At 36.4% G+C, this 21,790-nt stretch overlaps 1 protein-coding gene, 1 long non-coding RNA gene and 1 pseudogene across 2 annotated transcripts; all 3 read right to left on the bottom strand.

Annotated features, from left to right (window-relative positions):
- Nucleotides 1–8,194: 8,194 nt before the first annotated feature.
- On the bottom strand, nt 8,195–10,309 carry LOC116111664 (annotated as a pseudogene).
- Nucleotides 10,310–13,936: 3,627 nt separating this feature from the next.
- LOC116111676 (cysteine-rich receptor-like protein kinase 25) lies at nt 13,937–15,115 on the bottom strand. Its single transcript, XM_031397819.1, has 2 exons — nt 14,460–15,115; nt 13,937–14,363 (listed from the first exon to the last, which is right to left on the bottom strand). Exons 1-2 carry the CDS (start codon nt 15,074–15,076, stop codon nt 14,339–14,341), a joined length of 642 nt encoding a protein of 213 aa, XP_031253679.1. The 5' UTR covers nt 15,077–15,115; the 3' UTR covers nt 13,937–14,338.
- A 3,648-nt stretch (nt 15,116–18,763) lies between these two features.
- LOC116111651 lies at nt 18,764–19,611 on the bottom strand. Its single transcript, XR_004125111.1, has 3 exons — nt 19,510–19,611; nt 19,151–19,242; nt 18,764–18,834 (listed from the first exon to the last, which is right to left on the bottom strand). It is a non-coding gene; the product is annotated as an uncharacterized LOC116111651 (long non-coding RNA).
- Nucleotides 19,612–21,790: the final 2,179 nt, after the last annotated feature.

The following is a 21,790-nucleotide window of genomic DNA, read 5'->3' as shown; positions in this document are numbered from 1 at the left end:
ATATTTAAATCCAAGGAAGACACACTTTCTGGCACGGGGATCAAGTTTAGTGTGATGGACAGACAAAGTAGAGGCAAAACAAAGGGAACCAAATACCTTTAAGGTGGCATAATCAGGTGGACGATTGTGTAGAAATTCAAAGGGAGATTTGTGCTTAATAAGAGGGGAAAGAAGCCTGTTTATGAGATGTACAGCATGTAAAATGGCATAATTCCAAAATATTTTAGGGAGGTTGGATTGAAATAATAGTGATCGAGCTACATTTAATATGTGTTGATGTTTACGCTCCACCACACCATTTTGTTGTGGTGTTTTGACACAAGATGTTTGGTGTATTTTGTGGTGTTTTGACACAAGACGTTTGGTGTATTGTTCCCTTAGAGGTATAAAATTTGAGAAGATTAAACTCAAGACCATTGTCACTATGAAGAATTTTAATTGTAGTAGAGAATTGAGTTTCAATGAGTGTAAAAAAAGACTGTATAATAGGTCTCACTTCAGACTTGTGTTTGAATAGAAAAATCCATGTATATCTTGAATGATCATCAACAATTGTTAGAAAATATCTATGACCATGAATAGAGGGTGTAGAGAAAGGCCCCCAAATATTAGCATGTACAATATCAAAACATTTATTGGATTTTGTAACACTTACAGGAAAAGGCACATGTTTTTGTTTGGCTAAATGACAAATAGTACATGTTGAGTTATCAAAAAACTTAAGATCAGAAATTTATGGTGCAAGGAGTTTGAACCTGGAATCAAAAAGGTGACCAAGCCTATGTTAGAGTAGATGCCCTAGAGCCAATCAATTATTATAGAATTGATTCTTTGTAATAATGTTCATTAATCAATAATAATAGGCATTTTATTTTATATCGCGTAAATCATTATTATTGCAATATGTATTGATATATGTCCTTAGAATGGTAGAACCGTGACGAGGGTATCAAGTGTTTCAAATCTTGATAGTGAGAACCCTATGAGCACATGTGGTGGCCATTCTAGAAACGTTCGTAGCCCAGTATTATTCTGAAGTAAGGGCACAAATAATACGGTAAGGCTATCATAGTGTTGAACGACCCTGTCGAAAGGCAGTGACTGATCTCACTTGTCAAGGTTGTTTGGTGACAACCTGGTGCAACACATGGCTGCTTGTTGTAGGCGGATATACCGCAGCAAGTTCACTGGACTGACCCACCAGAGGATTCCATATGGATGGTAACCCCAGTGTCTATGGAACAAATCCTCTAACAAATGGTGGTGCACTTGATCCTTAGACTTGAGATCACCGGAGCGCCTTGTGCACCGATTGGTACAGTTTGACACTAGCCTAACGTAGTTCTATTCAGAGCTGTCAGTACGGTGGTGATTGGCTATATCAAGGAGTGTATCAAGACTATGGTGGATTGACAGAGGATTCATCACTCCCGGGTACGGGAGAAGTTATCTCACGGCGCAATTCAGTATATGGCAATGACACTAAAACTGTGGCCACAGTGGGATTGAGTTGTTGCTCTATCCAGATTATAATACGGGTCATTGGTCCAGAAACTGAATATATAATATCGAGAGTAACCGAAGGTTGACACTATTTCTATGCCTTCGTCTCGTCGAGATAACGTATGATGAAAGGATCGTATTGTACGGTAACCATATCGTTGACAGGTAGCTACTTTGCTGAATCCGAATCTATCGGGTGGCCATGATGCCTTGCTAGGGGCCAATCTTGGTCTGTGTATTAGTGAGACGATTAATTGGTGTTAATCGCGATACTATACACTACCGGTATGATGAGGAGCCTATGGGTCACACACATAGAAGATAATTTAAGAGCCAAGAAGAAAGAAGGGCGTTTTCGTCTTTTTAGGCGAAGGGGTATTTTGGTAATTTCACAGTGCAATTAAATTTGCTGAGGTCGTAGCCTTTTATTTAATTTGTTAAAAAATTAAATAAGTGAAATTACGGTTAAATGTGTGTTCGCACATATTTAATTAAATCATCATTATTGTTAAATGTTAATTAAATATTAATTGATTTTAATTGAGATAATGATGAATTAAATTAAAATATCTAATTGGGAGTGTTTGGCAATATGGGTTGTTTGGGTTGGAGCCCAAGCCCATTCCATGTGGGAATAGGGCAAACTTAGTTTTACTATAAAAGAAAATGTTTCTTTGTAAAATGGGGGATAACTTTTCATTCATCACTATTTCATTGAAAAGGAAGAAATACAGCAGCCCCAAAACACTCTCCCACGCCACTTTTATAGTTCCATTGAAAAACAAACACCTTTTTGTTTTTCTTCTTGATTTCTTAAGGCCAAGGAGGATCTAGCAAATCCCTCCTTGGTTCTTGTTGATTGTCTTCGTGTGGATCTCTATGGTTCGGTCCTATACTTGGATCGGTAGCAAACACGTTCAGAGACAATATTGGTGGAGCCTCCAACGTGGGTATGAATCTAAACCTTTGGATTTATTTTTCTGCAGATTCTTATAAAATATAAACTGTAATTTTCTATACCCTGATTTTTGGGTTCTAAGGAACGATCCATGGTTGTAATTTTTATTTTCCGCTGTGCAACCGGGTCATTTCCTAACAGTCTATAGTGCCAGAGATCCAAGTCTGCATTGTTGGTAGTAGAGGCTAAAATTTGTGAAGAAGGAAAAGTGACATGGACTGCTGATTTTCTCATTAAGTAAAGACCATTCTCCACTTTAGCTGAACCAATCATCTTCCATGAATTCAGGTCCTATATAATGCAACATGAATCTTTAAAAATCAGGCAACATGGAAGAAGTGAAGTAAGTTTGGTCACAGAGATTAGATTAAAAGAAAATTCAGGAATAAAGAGAACATCTGTGAGAACTAAAGTTTCAGTAAGATGGACAGTGCCTGAGTATTGTGTTTTGACTTTGGTGCCATTTGGTAAAGTAACAAAGATGGGTTTGATTTGTTTATAAGATGTAAAAAATGATAAAGAGTGGGTTATATGATCGGTGGCTCCTGTGTCCACAACCCATAGTTGTGAATTTGATGAACAATGCAAAGAAAAATGGTTACCTGCTAAAAAAGAAAAATTAGGAGCAGGAACAGGTTGAGTAGTTACTTGGTTGGTAATGTGCAACGGCTTATCAGTACAAGAAGGCTGAATTAAGGCAAGTAACTGTTGATATTGCTCTTGAGTAAAAGGAATACCAGGTTCAAGAATCCTTTTCTGCATGGCAGTATTTTGATGAGATTCATAAGCTCCTTCAGTATCTTCTCCAGAAATGATATTATGAGCAGTAGAGTTTTGATTTCTTGGCTTATACCCAGGTGGATAACCATGCTTTTTATAACATGTCTCAATTGTATGTCTTGGTTTGCCACAAAATGTACAGAATCTATTATCCCCATTATGCTGTGATTGGTTTGATTTTTTTATTCGTTGCTTAGAGGAATTCTACACTTCTTCTCGTGTGCTCTTACTTACAAACACTTTGGATGCACCTGAAACCATTTGTCTCTCTCGCTGTACAACCAGAGAAAATACCTTGTTTATGGAAGGAAGTGGTTCCATGAGCATAATTTGGGATCTGAGTGTGGTAAATTGATCACCTAAGCCCTTGAGAAATCTGATCACATAATCATTGTTTTGATAAGTCTTGACCTTAGTTAAAGCACCACAAGAACAAGGATTTGTGTAAGAACAACAAGGAATTGGCCTAAGATTCAGTAATTCATCCCAGAGGATTTTAAGCTCAGTGAAATAATCTGTCACATTTCGATTTTCTTGTTTGAAAGTATAGATTTCTTCTTGGAGATCTGAAATTCTGAAAATGTCTCCCTGTGAAAACCTTTCCCGAAGATCTTCCCAAACTTCATATGCTTTATCAATCCATAACACACTACTAGTTATTGAAGGTGAAAGAGAATGATTAAGCCAAGAAATTACCATTGTATTACATCTTTCCCAAGCTGAAAAAGTTGAATCAGTAGTCAAAAGTGCTTGAACAGATCCATCTACAAATTTCAGTTGTTCTTGGAAAGTAAAGCCATTTTCATGGCACGTGCCCAAGAATGATAGTTGGTGCCGTTGAGAACAGGTGTAACCAAGACAACTGCAGGATTTTCATTTGGATAAAGATAATAATGGCTTGACGGATTCTGTGTAGGATCCGAATTCGCTATTGGAGTCACCATTGAAAATCACAGTAGAACAAAGAAGAGGAAAACAAAGGAGCAGAAGTGCTCCGATACCATGAAGAAAAACAAATCTGGATAAATTCTTTTTATTAAACTTATGAAGAAAAACAGAGAAGCTTTCAGTTTATATACTAGTCCAGTTCATCAGCTTTACAAACGTCAACTAACTAACTAACTAACAACAGATTGTAACTAATTAAATAACAAATGTCAACTTGACTAACAGAATATCAACTAACTATTAACTGACTAACTAACTAATAACAGAGTATCAACTAACTATTAACAGAATGCTCCAAGAAAAACCATCACGTAGAGTTACATTAGAAGCAAGAGATGAGAGGATCATGTTCCTGTTCTTCTCATTGGTGCTATTTGTTGTGAAATTCCCTGATTCGTAGCATATAGTTGCTCTAGTAACACCAATGTTTATTATCATAAAACAAACAGGACATATAAAACTCATCTGCATTTTCATTATAACCTTGGGGAAGATGAACCATAACAGACAATTTATCGAAGGGATATACAAAATATTGGCCTAGAGCTATGTACTATGTGGATCTGTTTTATGACACTTCCTATCACACGTGTGAATTCACTATGCATGTGGGTCAAGCTATGTACTATGTTTATCTGTGAATTCATAGACAATTTATGACACTTCCTATCACACATGTAAATTCATTACGCATGTGGGTCAAGCTATGTACTATGTTTATCTATTTCATAAGCATTTTGTGTTTTCTCATTTGACATAGTGGTTAGTGGAAGCGGAGCAGACTTCACCTAATCTTCTAGACGTAGTGAAGTCTTCTAGTCAGAAAAGTGAGAGTGTGGGGAACAGGTAAACGTAATAATGAAACTGGTTGGCAACGTCTTATTATATGCTTTTCAAAAGGCTTGCTTTAATACAATGAAAATGTATATTCTGAACGAGTGATGGCAAAGGTAATAATGAAAGTGGCTGGCAATGTCATACATGCTTCAGTTGTAGTTATAAATAATTAATATGTTTTGTGAGAAGGATTAAAAGAATTTTAAGAGAATCTTTTATTGAATTGCACTTCCTTTTTAATATAATAATAATATTATTATTATTATTATTATTATTTAGATTTATATTTAATCCCCTATATTTGAGAATCTAGTTAAAACACCACAGCCATAAAAAATTTAAAAGTTAATGAAATAACCTCAATCACCAAAAACAACTATCGATCACCATCGACAGTCGCCGAAACGATGCACAACCGGCCGAATATGGCTAACCATGTGATGATCTAGCTGTTTACGGCTAGATGGTCGTGAATTTGGCTGAAAAAAATTAGATCTATTTTGGTCGTTTCTAGCCAGATTCAAGTATCTAGCTTTTTCCGGCCAAATCCATGGCCATTAACGACTAGAATAGATCTAGTTGTTTCCTGCTAGATCCACTGTCATCTGGCTATTTCCGACCATATCAGTGATCGTGCATCAGCCAAATCTGATTGGTCATGCACCGTTCTACCAACTGTCGACAGTCGTTTGGGTTGCTGGGTGTTATGTAAATAGTTTTCATTATAAGGGGATTATTGTCCAAAAAATTTATTACTTAGAGGTAAAATTGTAACAAAATTAAGATTAATTTATACTCCCTCCGTTTTCTTTTAATTGACGTTTTAGGTGTGGGCACAGGTTTTAATAAAAAACAAAATTTCTCTCTCCCACCATTTTTTTCCCTAATTTTGCAGGTGGGAGAGACTTTGAAACTGGGAAACTTTCCCGCTTATTTAAATAACATTTTTAACAATTTTGTCTTATTGCATTTGTTTCTCCCACCAACTTCATCTGTTTCTTTTCTTTTACGCTGCTCTAGTTCTTTAATTTTTTAATCCCTCACTCTTTTCTGTTCTCTTTGATTTTGTTCGATCAGTCACCATGGCCGAACAATATAATAGTAGAGGTGCTGTCTGTAACTCATTCAAGGACTTTCCTTTCCTATCATCTGTATCGTCACTCTCCTCTCAACTCCCTCAAGAAACTTCAGCTTTTGTTAACACCCGTGTGCACTGGAAGGAAACCCCAAAAGCTCATGAGTTCAAGGCTGATCTTCCAGGGCTCAAGAAAGAGGAAGTGAAGGTGGAGATTGAAGATGACAGGGTGCTTCAAATAAGTGGAGAGAGGAACATATAGAAGGAAGATGAGAAAAAGAGAGAAAAGATGGAAGCAGAGACAGATTAGAGAAAGAAGAAGTGGCGATGGAAAATAAGGAAGAGAGGAGAAGAGGGGAAGAGATAAGATAAAGATTAAAGATTAAAGAGAGACAGAGGCAAAAAGTAGAGAAATGACAAAGATAGAATGGAAAGAGAGAGGGATGATAAAAAGTGGAGAAGGCATGATGAAAGGTGCAGACAAGATAAAGGCAGAACGACTTTAATTTTGAAAATTTTAGAAAGTCTTAAAACGACAATTAAAAGAAAACGGGGGGAGTATAAAATGAGGGGTATTTATGTTCCAAAAAATTATTTATCAAGGTATAGAAGTAATATCAATCAGTTGGTCTATTTGTTATTTGGTTGACATATGAGGACATTTCTGTCCTAGACTTTTAATAATTAAGGGTAAAATGGGAGCAAAATTAGGATTATCCCGATAACAAAAAAATAATACCTTTCAGTCAATATTTGAATTGCCCCCAAGTTTACCTACAATAACAATTATTAATATTTGAAGATTATCAGAATCTTTTTTCATTTTACAACCAAACATGGTAATTCTTGAGTTAAAAGACAGATTACTAGAGTAATCTTTTATGAATCCGAACCAAACCCACTCATATAGTATTATGGTTTCTGAAATTAACCCACTATTTATATATTAGCTTAGAGTTACTCATTTTCATGACTTCCAAGTACAAATGTGAATGCATAGTGGTCTTGGCTATGCAATATGTTTAATTTTCAAGCATTTTTGTGTTTTTCAAATTGAACCCAATTCATGGAGCAAGCTAGCCTCACCTCATCTTTCTATAAAAGGACTGACGTCTTCCAATGAATCAACAAAGTGATTTTGACGATGACTATCAAAGTGATCTCATTCAAAACTAAGAAAAACAAACTCAACATAGTTAAAAGTGAGTTCGATAGGAAAAATGTATCAGACTCAATTTTTCTTGGCTCGAGTTAAATATGAAATAGCAAAAGTGAAGAACATTAACTCAAAAGAAGTGACAAATGAAACACCAGTGGAGCTAATTGATCCAACTTTAGGTAAGTCTTTTCAGCCATTATGTGAACACCAGACGCATCTATATCGGCTTATTGTGTGTCAGGAAGATCCATTGGATTGACCTCTTTTCTACAGCATCCTCATTTTTTTAAGATCCGAACTTACACCTTTCACTAACAAGAGTTAATTCCTATGTGCACGAGTAGAGAATAAAAAACACAATCTCTCGAACTCTTATCAACTTTCGCATGCTTAAAGTCGAGAGTTCAAACCATATAATGACACAAAAATAGTTTACACTCATACTTGGCTAGGCTCCTATTGTTATTTAACTGCATTTACAGGTTTCAATACTCAAAGATACAACTTCAATCTTCAAACATTATCGAGCGTCAAGTTCAGTAATTGCATCCTCATTCAACGAAAATTCAGAATAATTTTCACTGGAATCCAACATAGAAGATTCTGAATAATCCAGCTCCGAGCTAGATTGCATAAAAAATGCAGGTTTTGAGGGTATTGGGAGAGACTGAGAATAGCTAGTCAGCATAAGAACAATTGAAACCATTGTAGGTCTATTGGCTACATTTTCTTTAACAGAAGACAACCCAGCTAGAACAACCCCTCACACTGGATCTATCAGATTTAAAGCTGACGCTCTAGTCCAGTTTCTCCATGCCTGCAAAAATTTGACAATGATTTAATGGCCATTGATACTGAGTTTAATGACTTACAATGTTTCACTTACATAGGTTAGTAAATCTTGCGGTTCCTCTTCATTAGGAAAACAACTATTTTAACAACTATTTTGTTGACTAATAATGATTTCCAAGACTAACACATTGAAGCTGAAAACGTCAGACTTAGTTAGAAGTGTCCATGCTTTATATACTCTGGAGCCATATACAGGCTGAAAATGGCCATTAATGCGTTAGATTTGATTTACGTTATAATTCTTATATATACTTACAAGGTCCCAACAACTCTCCTTGTATTGGCTTGAGTTTGATCCATTTCAAACAATCTTAACATTCCAAAATTTGTGATTTTCGGAGCCATATCGACATCTATAAGAATATTGCTAGCTTTGAGGTCATGGTGAATGACCCGAAACCTTGAATCTTCATGAAGATAAAGCAATCATCGTGTTATACCCCCAATGATTTTGTACCGTGTTTCCCAATCCAATGATGAGCGTTTTGTGGGATCTAAAAATTAACAAAAGCCACAGGAAAGTAGACAGTTTCTAGTCAAGAGCAAGGTACAAGGTTGTTAGAAACCAAAGCAAAAAAGCAGTGCAACCATACCAAATATGAAGCTGTCTAGACTTGAATTGGGCACCAACTCATAGACTAGAAGCCTTTTATTTCCTTTCATACAGAAACCTAGGAATCTAACAAGATTCCTATGATGAAGCTTTGCCACTAAAAGGACCACCTTTTTTAATTCTAATTCTCCTTGCCGAGAATTTCTTGACAATCTCTTAACAGCCATATCCTGTCCAACAGGAAGCCTGCTCTGAAATTGAATTTGAAAAAAATGATTGTAACAGCATTTACGTTATTCAGAACTTACAATTTTACCCATTTTAACTAACAATTGATATTCACTTTGGTTATGAGTACTTGATATTAATACCTTGTAAACAACACCGAATCCCCCTCTTATTTGTTGCAGTTCTGATAGTGCTGAAGTCAAATTGCAAGGATTCCACATTATCAATTTCACAAGAACCTTAAAAGATCAGAGTAAGAGATTAGAACTCAAAAAGAAAATTAGTTTCAGCTCATATAGCAGAGTAAATTGTGGCAGCAGAAAGGCTATAATTACCTTCTGCCTCCTGCTCGCTTCCAATTCCCTGCTTTGTCTTCCTCCTTTGTAAAAAGACACAAGTGAAGGCAACAAGTGCAATAAAAACAACTACTACCGAAGAAACAATGGTTATAACAAACCTAGATGTAAAACCTTTTTTCTCTGCATGCACAAACCAGAAAAATGTGTACATAGTCAACTCATGATGGCACTGAAATCTATTTGGGTAATACAAAACTAAAGAACATGATTGTAACAATGATGATTCTTTGCTAGGAAACCAAAAGAATTGTATTCAAACTATAGAAGATACAAAAAGATTGACAAGCTAACCAAAAAAGTAGATGTAGCTTCACGTATAGACCTGAGAGAGGTCATTCACTATGCAAAAAGCATTATAACAGTGATTACAGTATTAATTTCCGACCTACAGAAGAATTTGATCAAGTAATCATGCATATGTCCTGCTATTTATTTGCGCTAACTCACCCTATGATTAGATTAATAAACAACTTAAATGGGATAGGTTCATCATGTCTATACACATATTTCACAATATCAAAGTGAAAAGTTATGGTCACTTTGGATATCTAAAATGCTCAATATAAAGAAAAAAAAATCTTGCGTGCATCAGCAGTACACGTGGTTAATGCAGGCTCCGACATTGGTCAGATGCATATGAATCCGACAATCCTAGAAGTGGCAAATGCAAATGCTTAACAATTTTACTTGTTGAGGTAGCTGGCGGCGGAGGTGGATGAGAGGCCATAGAGTAAAAAGGGTAAATTTCAAACCTGAGATTGCAACTAGGCTTGGAAATTCTACCTCCTTCCTTCCCATTACAGTATTTACGAATCTCACTCACACAAGCAGCCAAGCAAATGCAGCACTCAGATGAAACAATGTCAGGAGTGCATTGCACCAGCCCATATAGCCTAGTAACAGTTGTGAAATTCACATCTTCAGCAGCGAAAAAGTTGCTAGATGACACAGCCTCATGAGCCAAACTGTTCATCAAATCAGCCGAAGTCTGATTAAACTGACTGGGATGTATAACGTTGTTCTGGTTCCCCAAATAAACACGAGTATCCTCTTCCATATCAGAGAAAATAGACCTGTTTGAGTACCTTAACATGCACTCTTCATACCATATAATTGCTTCTTTCTGTTTAGGACAAAAGTTTTTGATTTTTCTTCTAGCGACCTTGACACAAATTTGGCTAGATCAGGAGAGATGTCTCCTCTACAAAGAAAGAGGCCATAGGCTCTATCGGGGCCCTGCAGGCCCCCAGTGCTGGTGTTGTAAAATCCATTGCTAAGGGGGCATTTGAGATCAGAGAAGAGAGAGTTTCATTGAGGATTGTTAAGAAGGCACTATTTGGAGTGAAAAAAGTGGTGTTTACGCACTGTGGTAGCGGTATGTGGTTTCCTGGGCTGTGACATTGGGAGAAATAATGAGCATAACAATGGCTGAAAGGATGAATTTTATCCAAAGAGAAGAAGCCATCATGCTTTCTAGTTCTAATACAATTTCAATGGCAAGTAAAGTAACAACATCACAAGGTTAACTTGACTCCCATGGTTAGCAATCCAGTTAGGCAAATGAGTTGCAAGAGAACTTATACAATCAAAAAGCAAAGAACGCCTTATGTATGTTCAACATGAAATGAAACACTGCAGAAGAAGATAGAAACTCCTTCCTCTCTCTAGCATTCTCTTTCATCTCACATAACTATTTCTTCCCCGAATAATTTCAACATGAAATGAAAATCTTCATCACACATGTTACAAAGCAGAATGATTATTAGCGAAATCTTGCCAAGCTCTTCGAGAAGAAAATGAGTACCGACTCTAGGTGCTTTCTTGATAATTTTTGGTTTGGGTATCTACCTCTTCTCCTATTCTAAAGTGAGAATAAGAAATTATAGCCATAGATTCCGATGCTTGAATAATATTTATCATTCCATACAACTGCTTTTTTGGCTTCAGAACTTTTACAATTAGCACACTTTTGAAGAATCTCCTCCAAGCACAAGAGTCTAAAAAAAAAATCATGTAGAGTGACATTAGAAGCAAGAGATAAGAGGATCAGATTCCTGTTCTTCTCATAGGAGCTATTATTGTGAAATTCCCTGTGTCATAACATATAGTTAATTATAAACGCCTTTGTTTATTAGCACAAAGAAACCAAATAAAGCAAAGATTTAAAACCCTTTTCAGGGTTATGCATTTACATGTGCTTGGGGAAGATGAAGAAAGAGAACACAACTGTGAAAGGAAAAAGAAAAAGAGAGAAAGAGAAAGACAAGGAAGAGATGAAAATTATTGCAAATGAGGGATAAAAGTTGTTCACGCTTTATTTTGGACATCAACGACTCGTACGTGCAAAGTATTAAGAGAGTCTTAGAAATTATACGTGATAGATCCATGAGATTTGAATATAGAGCTAAGATTATATATGTTGTAGAAAACATAAATAATAGACTAATAAGAGAGGTTTTTATAGTGGTTCGGATGCTTAAAGCAAATCCTACATCCACTGTTATTTTATTAATCTCTGACTATTTCTATGATTTTGCCTATAAAACATACAAAGATGAAGAAATACAGTGTTTACAGAGACAAAGAATTGAGCTCAAATTTACGCCTAACTCTCATATGTTCAGCCCCTTTTTTTGTGAAGAGAAGTGTCAATTTATACACCTTTGAGGTCAATGTAATGAGTGTTTTCCAAGTTACCTTGACACATGAAAGACTCCTGTCCATTCATTTCTTGACATGAGATAGGATTGATATGAATATCTTTGAGAAGGTATGGGTTTGACATCTAATACAAAAAGGTATTTATTAAACTGACATGCATAACAAAAGTCTAGACAAAACTAGACTTCGTCCCTTTCATTTCTTGTTTTCTTCAAATTTTCCTTACACAGCATCATTCTAAAATTGAATCTCAGTTTGCCAAGTGCACAGATTCTTCGTTGTAGATATAGTAGCATTTCTCTAACTAATCTTCCAAAAGTAATAAAGTATATACAGTAAATGCCCAAAGCCCATTACTGGAGAAAGCAAGTGCAGCCATTATCATCATGTCACTAAAGCAAACAATTAACAAGACATGTCAACAAACTTATCACTTGGACATTTCAATGGGTCTTCTCTTTGATTACACTTGATTCTGTATTAGCCAGCTTGCTTCCTATCACAAAGTGATTTTTATTGAAACAAGGACTTAAGCATTTAGTATTCAAAGACTCAGTTGTATCTCAGTTGATTTACCATTCATAACCTGTGCTGTTTAAATGCAGTGATGCTCCAAGTTTTAATATAAGATATCAAGTCTGCATTCTCATTATCTCAAAACCTGCATGTTTTGTGGTATAAAATACCAAACTTGCAATGTTGAATGTAATATTTTTAACGACAGACTTATAATATAAAATGTCACAGTTGTAATTCAGTAAAAGCTTAAATTCAAATATAGCAAAGTTTCATAACCAACAAACAATCACTTGTTGAGCAACCAAAGAACCCTTTTCCCAGATTAATGTTCAGAATATAAACCTTACCTTCAAAGAATAAGTACTAGATTTACATTGAAGTAGCCAAACAATTTGCGACAAAAAAAAATTGCATGATAAGGAAGAGAGGCTCATATAAACAACAACGAATGAATTCACTTCCGTGCTTCCTGGGAATACTAACTTGCAAGAACGAGTAATGCAGAAGAGAAAACTTCTGCGAAGACAAGGATTAGAGAAACAATTGATGAAAAGGACGGACCACACTGTGGACAACACTCGAAGATACCTTCAACAAACTTGTTAAAGTCAAGCCTGAAAACTGTACCATTGGGCTGCTCCATCTAAATGAGCACTCCATTGAGGAGCCATACAATCCAGTTCCTAACCAACAATCATATTACTTGCTCTCTGTAGGACTTGAAAGCTCGTCAGCAAGCATATTCTTTCTCTTCATCTCCAAAACTTTCTCAAAGCCACAGTCTGATCGTACTAACATGCAGTCCAGCCCGATTGTCAGTCCTAACTCCTTGACAAGTACAAAACGTGGTCTGATTCTCTGTTCCAAACTGTAACTAAAATACTGAGGGAACTTAACCAGCTTAGATTTTGAATAACCGATTGGTCAAAAAGAACTCTCATTTGGGTATCAAGCTCCCCGTCAAGCTAAGAGCATATAAATTAGGCAATGTCGACACCATGGTCCCAATATCTTCCAACTGAACCTCCTTTCATAGAAAAATTTGGTCACAGGCTTGAGATTGCCCTCAATACTAAGCCAAAGACTCGCGGGACATCTATGGACAACAATGGCAACATTAACCCCCAAACTTTTGAAGTACTTGGCTGTTGGCCGGAGATTGTCTTCCACATTGTAACTTACAGTTCTTGGATACCGAGTTAAGACCTTACCGATGCTATCACCTGATAAGCCCAACTCAAGAAGGAAATTAACAACTGCCTGAACCTTCTGCCTGCTGAGACTGAGGAGTCCTGGGCTGCGCAATATAACTTTTGCCCACTGTTTCTTGTTTACAGCCATATCTTCTAATTATAACATCATGGGTATTATTTTACCAGATATACTATGTCCACATAAATGAGGCCTTTGGACAAGAATTTTTAGGAATATCTGATTTAGCTACCCCAAGATCAAGAAGAAACTCTACTAGAGGTTTGATTTTCCTCTTCGAGCTGTAGTTGGCAAAACTGGGATATTTGCAAGTAGCTAACTTGATCTGCTCAAGATCCATGCCAAGCTCTAAGAGGTAGCTGTGTTGAGGGCATGGATCTGCTGCTGGACTTGGGGCGCTTACATGAGAGACTGCTTCTGGCTTCTTGGAGTTAAGGCTGGAATGGGATCGACAAACTGGCAAAGCTAGCTTTTGTTCGATAGGTGCGGTACGAAAGTTCTTCACGAAATCTACCATAAAACAAAACAAAGATAAAATCAGACCAATTCCCTTAAATGCCTTTATGGATATTTCTTAATGTCCTGGCCATTAAGGAAATGTGAAAAACATATAAATATCTACTTTCGGAAAAAATCAAAGAATTTAGTTCTTAGGAATCCTACAAGATCCATTTGTTTTTTCTTTGACAGATAGTTAGAACTTCATCCGAGTTCGAATCCTACATAGAGATTTGCTAAGGATTAGAAATTGTTTGAAGAAAGAAGAAGATGTTGCTTTTGTAAAGTTCATAACAGGAAAGGATCTTGAAACATACCTTTTGGAATAACTAGCCGTAGAGAAGGCAACGACGGAGGCGGCTGAGAAGGAGAAGCTGGTGATATAAATTGTGGCAGGAGAAAGGGTATAATTAACCTTCTGCCTCTTGCTCACTTCCGATCTCCTGCTTTGTCTTCCTCCTTTGTAAAAGGACACAAGTGAATCCGACAATCCTAAAAGTGGTAAATGCAAATGCTTACCACTTTTACTTGTTGAGGTAGCTGGCGGTGGAGGTGAATGAGAGGCCATAGAGTAAAAAGGGTAAATTTCAAACCTGATATTGCAACTAGGCTTAGAAACTCTACCTCCTTCTTTCCCATTACAATATTTACGAATCTCACTCACACAAGCAGCCAAGCAAATGCGGCACTCAGATGAAACAATGTCAGGAGTGCATTGCACCATCCCATATAGCCTAGTAAAAGTTGTGAAATTCACATCTTCAGCAGCAAAAAAGTTGCTAGATGACACAGCATCATGAACCAAACTTTTCATCAAATCAGCCAAAGTCTGATTAAACTGACTGGGATGTATAACGTTATTTTGGTTCCCCAAATAAACACGAGGATCCTCTTCCATATCAGAGAAAACAGAGCTGTTTGAGTACCTTAACATGCACTCTTCATACCATATAATTGCTTCTTTTTGTTTAGGACAAAGGTTTTCAATTTTTTTACTAGCGACCTTGACACAAATTTGGCATAGATCAGGAGAGATGTCTCGTCTACAAAGAAAGAGGCCATAGGCTCCATCAGGGCCTTGCAGGCCCCCAGTACAGGTTTTGTAAAATCCATTGCTAAGGGGGGCATTCGGGATTAGAGAAGAGAGAGTTTCATTGAGGTTTGTTGAGAAGTGAAAGTAAATAATGCACTAACAAATATTTCCTACTTAGAACGAATTTGTAAGGAGTAAAACCTTGAGCAAATATGCTTAAAACAACAATCTAATTCACAATAGACAAACAATTTTATGTAGAAAAACCTCTTCAATGTGAAGAGATTAAAAAACCACGGGATCGAATGGTCCACTTAAATCCACTATAATAAAAAAGTGTTTACAACAGCCACAAATCACCAATAATATTCCACATAAAATTTAGAGTTATATCACAATTCTTAATAAAGTGAAATACATAAAAGAGTTACAAAAAGATGGAGAAAAATCACCAGTAAAACACCTGAAATGCAGGCTGTATAACTCCAAACTCAGCCGAAAATCGAAAACCAACCATCCAGATTGAAGAGCCAAACGTCCTCTGCATTCTGACCTAAAACCAGGTTGATTAGACTAGAGATGATCTTTTGATTGTCAGGTTGAAGAAAAACGAACGAACTGAAAATTCTACAACTCAATTATTTGATTTGGCTATTTTTCAAGAGATAAAACTCCACAAAAAATATGACTATCACAAAACTAACCGTTAGATGTAAAGATCTTGCCATCAACAACAACACTCTGAAATTTGAGTAAAAACGGAGCAAAATTTACCGTTGGATCGTTATTGGAATAACTTGGCGTAGCTGCCTCTTTCTCACATCTGCAGATTTTGCATCAATGAATAGTGTCCTATTTTTTCACGCTATTCACCCACTCAAAAAACGAATAAAGCTACTGCAATTTTTTTTCTTTCTTTTATTTTTGGGCTTTAGTTTGGGCCATCTCCACATGAGGGAAACCCAAACCCAACAAGAAGACAGTATTTGGAGTCAAAAATATGGTGGTACTTATGCATCTGTGGTCGCGGTATGTGGTTTCCTGGGCTTTAGTTTGGGCCATCTTCACATGAGGGAAACCCAAGCCCAACAAGAAGACAGTATTTGGAGTGAAAAAAGTGAACAGATTCTTCATTGCAGATATAGAAGCATTGCTTTAACTAATCTTCCAAAAGTAATGAAGTATATACAGTATACGCCCAAAGTCCATTACTGGAGAAAGCAAGTGGATTCATCATCATCGTGTCACTAAAGTAAACATTTAACAAGACATGCCAACAAACTTATCATTGGCCATTTCATTGGTCTTATCTTGATCACACTTGATTCTATATTAGCCAGCTTGCTTCCTATCTCATTGTGATTGACGTTCATAATAATTTCAAACAAATTTTGCAAAAGCAAGTTGATTTTTGTTAAAACAAAGACTTCAACATTTAAAATTCCAAGACTCAGTTGTATCTCATTCATATAATATTCATATCTAGTGTTAAGTTAATGTAAGATATCAAGTCTACATTCTCATTATCTCAAAACATGCATGTTTTGTGATATAAAATATCAAACTTGCAATGTTGAATGTAATATTTTTAACGACGGACTTATAATATAAAATGTTACACTTGTAATTAAGTAAAAGCTTGTATTCAAATATAACAAAGTTTCATAACCAACAAACAATCACTTGTTGAGCAGCCAGAGAACATTTTGCCAGATAAATGTTCAGAATATTAACCTCACCTTCAAACAAAGAACAAGTACTAGAGCCATTACATCTAAGATTTACATTGAAGTAGAAAAAGAATTTGCAACCAAAAAAAAAAATTGCATGATAAGGAAGAGAGTCTCATCTAAACAACAATGATTGAATTCACTTCCATGCATCCTGGGAATACTAACTTGTAAGAAAGAGTAATGCAGAAGAGAAAACTTATGTTAATACAAGGATTATAGAGAAACAATTGATGAAAAGGACTGACCACACTGTGGACAACACTCAAAGATACCTCCAACAAACTTGTTAAAGTCAAGCTTGAAAATTGTACCACTGGGCTGCTCCATCTAAATGAGCACTCCACTGAGAAGCCATACAATCCATTTCCTGACCAATGATCATATTACTTGCTCTCTGTATGACTTGAAAGCTCATCAGCAAGCATATTCTTTCTCTTCATCTTCAAAACTTTCTCAAAGTCACAGTGTGGTCATACTAGCATGCGGTCCAACCCGATTTTCACTCCTAACTCCTTGACAAGTGCAAAACGTGGTCTGATTCTCTGTTCCAAACTGTAACTAAAATACTAAGGAAACTTAATCAACTCAGGTTTTGAATAACCCATGGTCAAAAAGAACTCCCGTTTGGGTATCAAGCTCCCTGTCAAGCTGAGAGCATATAAATTAGGCAATCTCGACACCATGGTCCCGATATCTTCCACACTGAACCCCTTTTCATAGAAAAATTTGGTCACAGGCTTGACATTGCCCTCAATACTAAGCCAAAGACTTGCTGGAAATCTGTGGACAACGATGGCAACATTAACCCCTAACAGTTTGAAGTACTCGGCTGTCGGTCAGAGATTGTCTTCCACCCTGTAACTTATAATTCTTGGATACCATGTTAAGACCTTACCTATGCTATCACCTGATAACCCCAACTCATGAAGGAAATTAACAACTCTGCCTGAACCTTCTACCTGCTGTGACTGAGGAGTCCTGGGCTGCAGAATATAACTTTTGCCCACTGTTTCTTGTCCACACCCATATCTTCCAAGTATAACATGATGGGTATTATTTTACCAGATATACTATGTCGCATAAATGAGGCCTTTGGACAAGAATTTTAGGAATCTCTGATTTAGCTACCTCAAGATCAAGAAGAAACTCTAGTAGAGGTTTGATTTTGCTCTCCGAGCTATAGTTGACAAAACTAGGATATTTGTGTGTAGCTAACTTGATCTGCTCAAGATCCATGCCAGCTCTAAGAGGTAGCTAAGTTGAGGGCATATATCTGCTGCTAGACTTGGGGTGCTTAAATGAGAGAATACTTCTAGCTTAGTCAAGGCTGGAATGAGATCGACAAACTGGCAAAGCTGGCTTTTCTTTGATAGGTGCGGTAGGAAAGTTCTTAACTAAATCTACCATAAAGTTTCCATGCTCTTCAAGGAGGGATTGAAGATAAGGATTAAGGGTGTCCCTAATCTCAAGGGTCGTGAACTCTCTTCCTGCAATAACAAGTAAAACTGATTAGCATGGGAACAAAGACACTGAGATAAAAGTACCAAAAAAGAAAAACTACATGTTGTAGCCGGACCTACAAGATACCAAGATTTATGAGCAGAATGAAGGCTTGAGATAAGGTGGTCGATGAAATGATCTGATTTATTGATAGTTTGTGCAGCAACTACCTTGCTAAGACCTTGTTGCATCAAGAGCAAGGTTCAAACAGACTTGGCTTCTTTTTTCTCAGCTGCTAACAGCGTTGGAGGATCTACTCTTGAGTTCAATGATTCATTTGCACGAGAATCAGCTGTTCTTACATCAAAAAACCATCATGTTAGTACCACAAAGAGGAAAGAAACATGTTAATGTCCGTAATTTAGCTTTTGTAAGAAGGTCGAAATACTACTAGAAAAACCGATTCCGGCAAGAGTCAGTCGATTCCTGCAGAAGAACAAAATGAAATCATCAATGCTCTATCCCTCATAGATACAGAACAAAAGATAAAGTCTATAAAAGAAAAATAGTAAATGAGATTTCAATATTCTGTTTGACTAATCTTCTAAAATGAAACTCAAAACTGTACTTAGCAGAAATAAAAAATTCACCACACACTCACAACATACAACCTAATGTACTGTAACTTCCCCCTTCAAATCTCCTAAAATTTAACAATACGCCTCCATAGCAACAGTGTGAAAATAAAAATTAATGCTTTTTGGGAGCAAAAAAATATAAAATTAATTGAAAAAAGATATACCTATTGATGTAGAAAGCTCCTCCAAAGAGAGATGAAAGGTCAGAAGAGCAGCTTCCAGAAAGGATCTTCATTGCCATCTTCAAGAACCCAAACTGAAACCTAAAACAAAAACCTAGTTTCAGCTTCAAAATTAAAACTTGTAAACAAAAACCACATAAAGAACTGATTTCGATCAAAGTAATATCCATGAAAACTAAATAAAAAACAAACTCACATGGATGAAAGTGAGTTGTAAAGGAAAAATGAATAAAACCCAATTTTTTCTTGGCTCAAACAAAACTCCAAGCTAATGTGCATGCAAATTTATAAGTAAGACAACAAAAAAATGAAAAGAAAATAAGAATGCAAATCTTATTTACACAGGAAAAAGTTGATTAGCTACTGGCTTCTGTAGCCCCTCTGCTTCTCAGTTCCTCTGAGAAGTAACGGTTTTCTCTCTCTCTCTTTTTCAAACATTTTTTCAGAATAGGAATAGAATATTTTTGAAACAGGGAAACAAACGCAAATAGCCACATTTTCGGGGGATATTCCTCCTCAAAAAGATTTTGCTATCTAACCCCAATCTTAGTGGATTGGCAAAAATACCCTTTCTCAAGGCTATCTTCACCGACAAGAATACTCGAACAATGTTTGATGATATGTCTAGAGGTGGACATTTGGGACTGGGTCCAAAAACCTAGCCCAAAAACCCGGTCCTAGGAGGTCTGATCCCAAAACGGGACTAGGCCTAAGGAGTAAGGAGGAGGGCCTGGTCCTTCCACTGGGCCCTCCTCCAAGGCTCGAGCCCAAATTTTTTTTACATTTTTTCCTTTGTAAAATTATTAAAACCCCCTATAAATTTTAAATAAACATAAATTATAGAAGTTAAAATGATATCTCCCCCCCCCCCCCCCCCCCCCCCCCCAAGGAGTAAAGAGGAGGGCCTGGTCCTTCCACTGGGCCCTCTTCCAAGGCCCAGCCCAAATTTTTTTTACATTTTTTCCTTTGTAAAATTATTAAAACCCTCTATAAATTTTAAATAAACATAAATTATAGAAGTTAAATGATAATTGCGCCCCCACCCCCCCCCCCCCTCCGAAAAAAAATTACACTATATATACCTTAAAATCTTTCTTTTTTTCACACCATCATCTCTCATTCTCTCAATCTCTCTACTCCAATCTCCAATCGAATTCTCATTCAATTTATATTTATATTTATATTTATTTATATATTCAATTTTTTCTATTATTCAATATCATCTCTTATTCATATTATTATTTAATTTTTTTCATTTTAATTATTTATTATTATCATAAATTCATAATGGATTCCCAAAATGATGCATTGGGAGTATTATCCCCAAATGAGTTTTACGTTCCATCCACCGAAGAAAGGGAAGGGTTTATCCATTTTCACCCTTTTCTCCAGAGGTAGCAGCTGCAATTCCACACCACATTCGATTGGGATGGTGTAGTCAAACACATGCAAGCTACGAGTTAACGGGCACGGCATAGACCAACCCCCTGACCGTTAAAGAGGGTCGTGTCCGATGTATGATGACACTTCACCAAATCAAACGGCCAAAGACAAATGGGGAGGGGGAAGAATTGTGTGGGATATGTAATTTTTGTGGAGCCATTATTGGTGCTGAGAAGGGACTTCGACGATCGACAACACGTGGAGAGAAGCACCCCCAAATAATACAGTTGCTCGGTACATTTTCAATCGGATTAGGTAACAATTCAAACTCAACTTAATTTTAATCCACAATCCTCCTCTCTCAACATGGCAATACAATGCACATGTTGCACGAGAGAAAATAGCAAGATTCATAGTTGCTACGGACTCTCCCTTTGTTTATATGAAAATCCTATTTTATTCACATGATTAAAACTGCATTTTGTCCAGCATATACCCCTGTTAAGTATAAGTACAAGTAGAAGAGATATACTAAAACTTTATAACAAAATAAATAATAAACTTAAAAACGAATTTCAAAATTTTAGGAATATATTTATTGCACTTACATCAGACATATGGGCTTGTAGATCAAAAACCGATTTTTTAATTGTCACAGTACATTTCTTAGATCATAATTGGGGTTTACAATAAAAATTGATAGGTTTTAAACCATTATATGAAAAACATAGTGCTGAAACTATTTATTTTACAATTCTTAACGTTTTGTAAGAATATTTATTAACTGATAGAGTTGTAGCATTAACGCTTGATAATGCAGCTGTTAACATCGCGACAATCTCTTAATTTGAAAAGAGATTGGATCCGCATGGTGAAGGCAAATTTTTTCACCAGAGATGTGCTTGCCACATCATCAATTTGATAGTTAAAGCAGGTTTAGATGCTATACATTCGAAGATGGAAAGGGTGCGCGCGGCTATCGGATTTATCGTCGGTGGTAGCAATAAAATATGGTAAGAGTACGTCAAATATTGTAAGCAAGAGGACCTACCAGTTTGACCTTTGAAGTTATATACGAACATGCCTATCCGTTGAAACTCCACCTACTTGATGTTGGAAAAAGCTTTGCCAACCGCGAAACAAATTACAGATTTCGTCAACCGGAAGCACTATCCAGAGTAAGTTGTCAGCTATGATGATTGGGCGGTTTGTTAACTTTTTTATTCATTTCTTCAAATT

The sequence above is a fragment of the Pistacia vera genome, unplaced genomic scaffold (assembly GCF_008641045.1).
Source record: "Pistacia vera cultivar Batoury unplaced genomic scaffold, PisVer_v2 Contig648, whole genome shotgun sequence".
NCBI classification, from domain to species: Eukaryota; Viridiplantae; Streptophyta; class Magnoliopsida; order Sapindales; family Anacardiaceae; genus Pistacia; species Pistacia vera.
The sequence above is the reverse complement of the archived record's forward strand: the minus strand, read 5'-3'. Positions and strand labels throughout refer to the sequence as shown.

What these genes read in the sequence shown, in the direction of transcription:
- LOC116111676 (XM_031397819.1), bottom strand. Translation starts at nt 15,076, where the DNA reads ATGTTAAGGTACTCAAACAGCTCTGTTTTCTCTGATATGGAAGAGGAT. An exon ending in ACGGCTAGTTATTCCAAAAG is followed by an intron (nt 14,364 to 14,459) that starts GTATGTTTCAAG and finishes ATCTCTATGTAG; the next exon opens with GATTCGAACTCGGATGAAGT.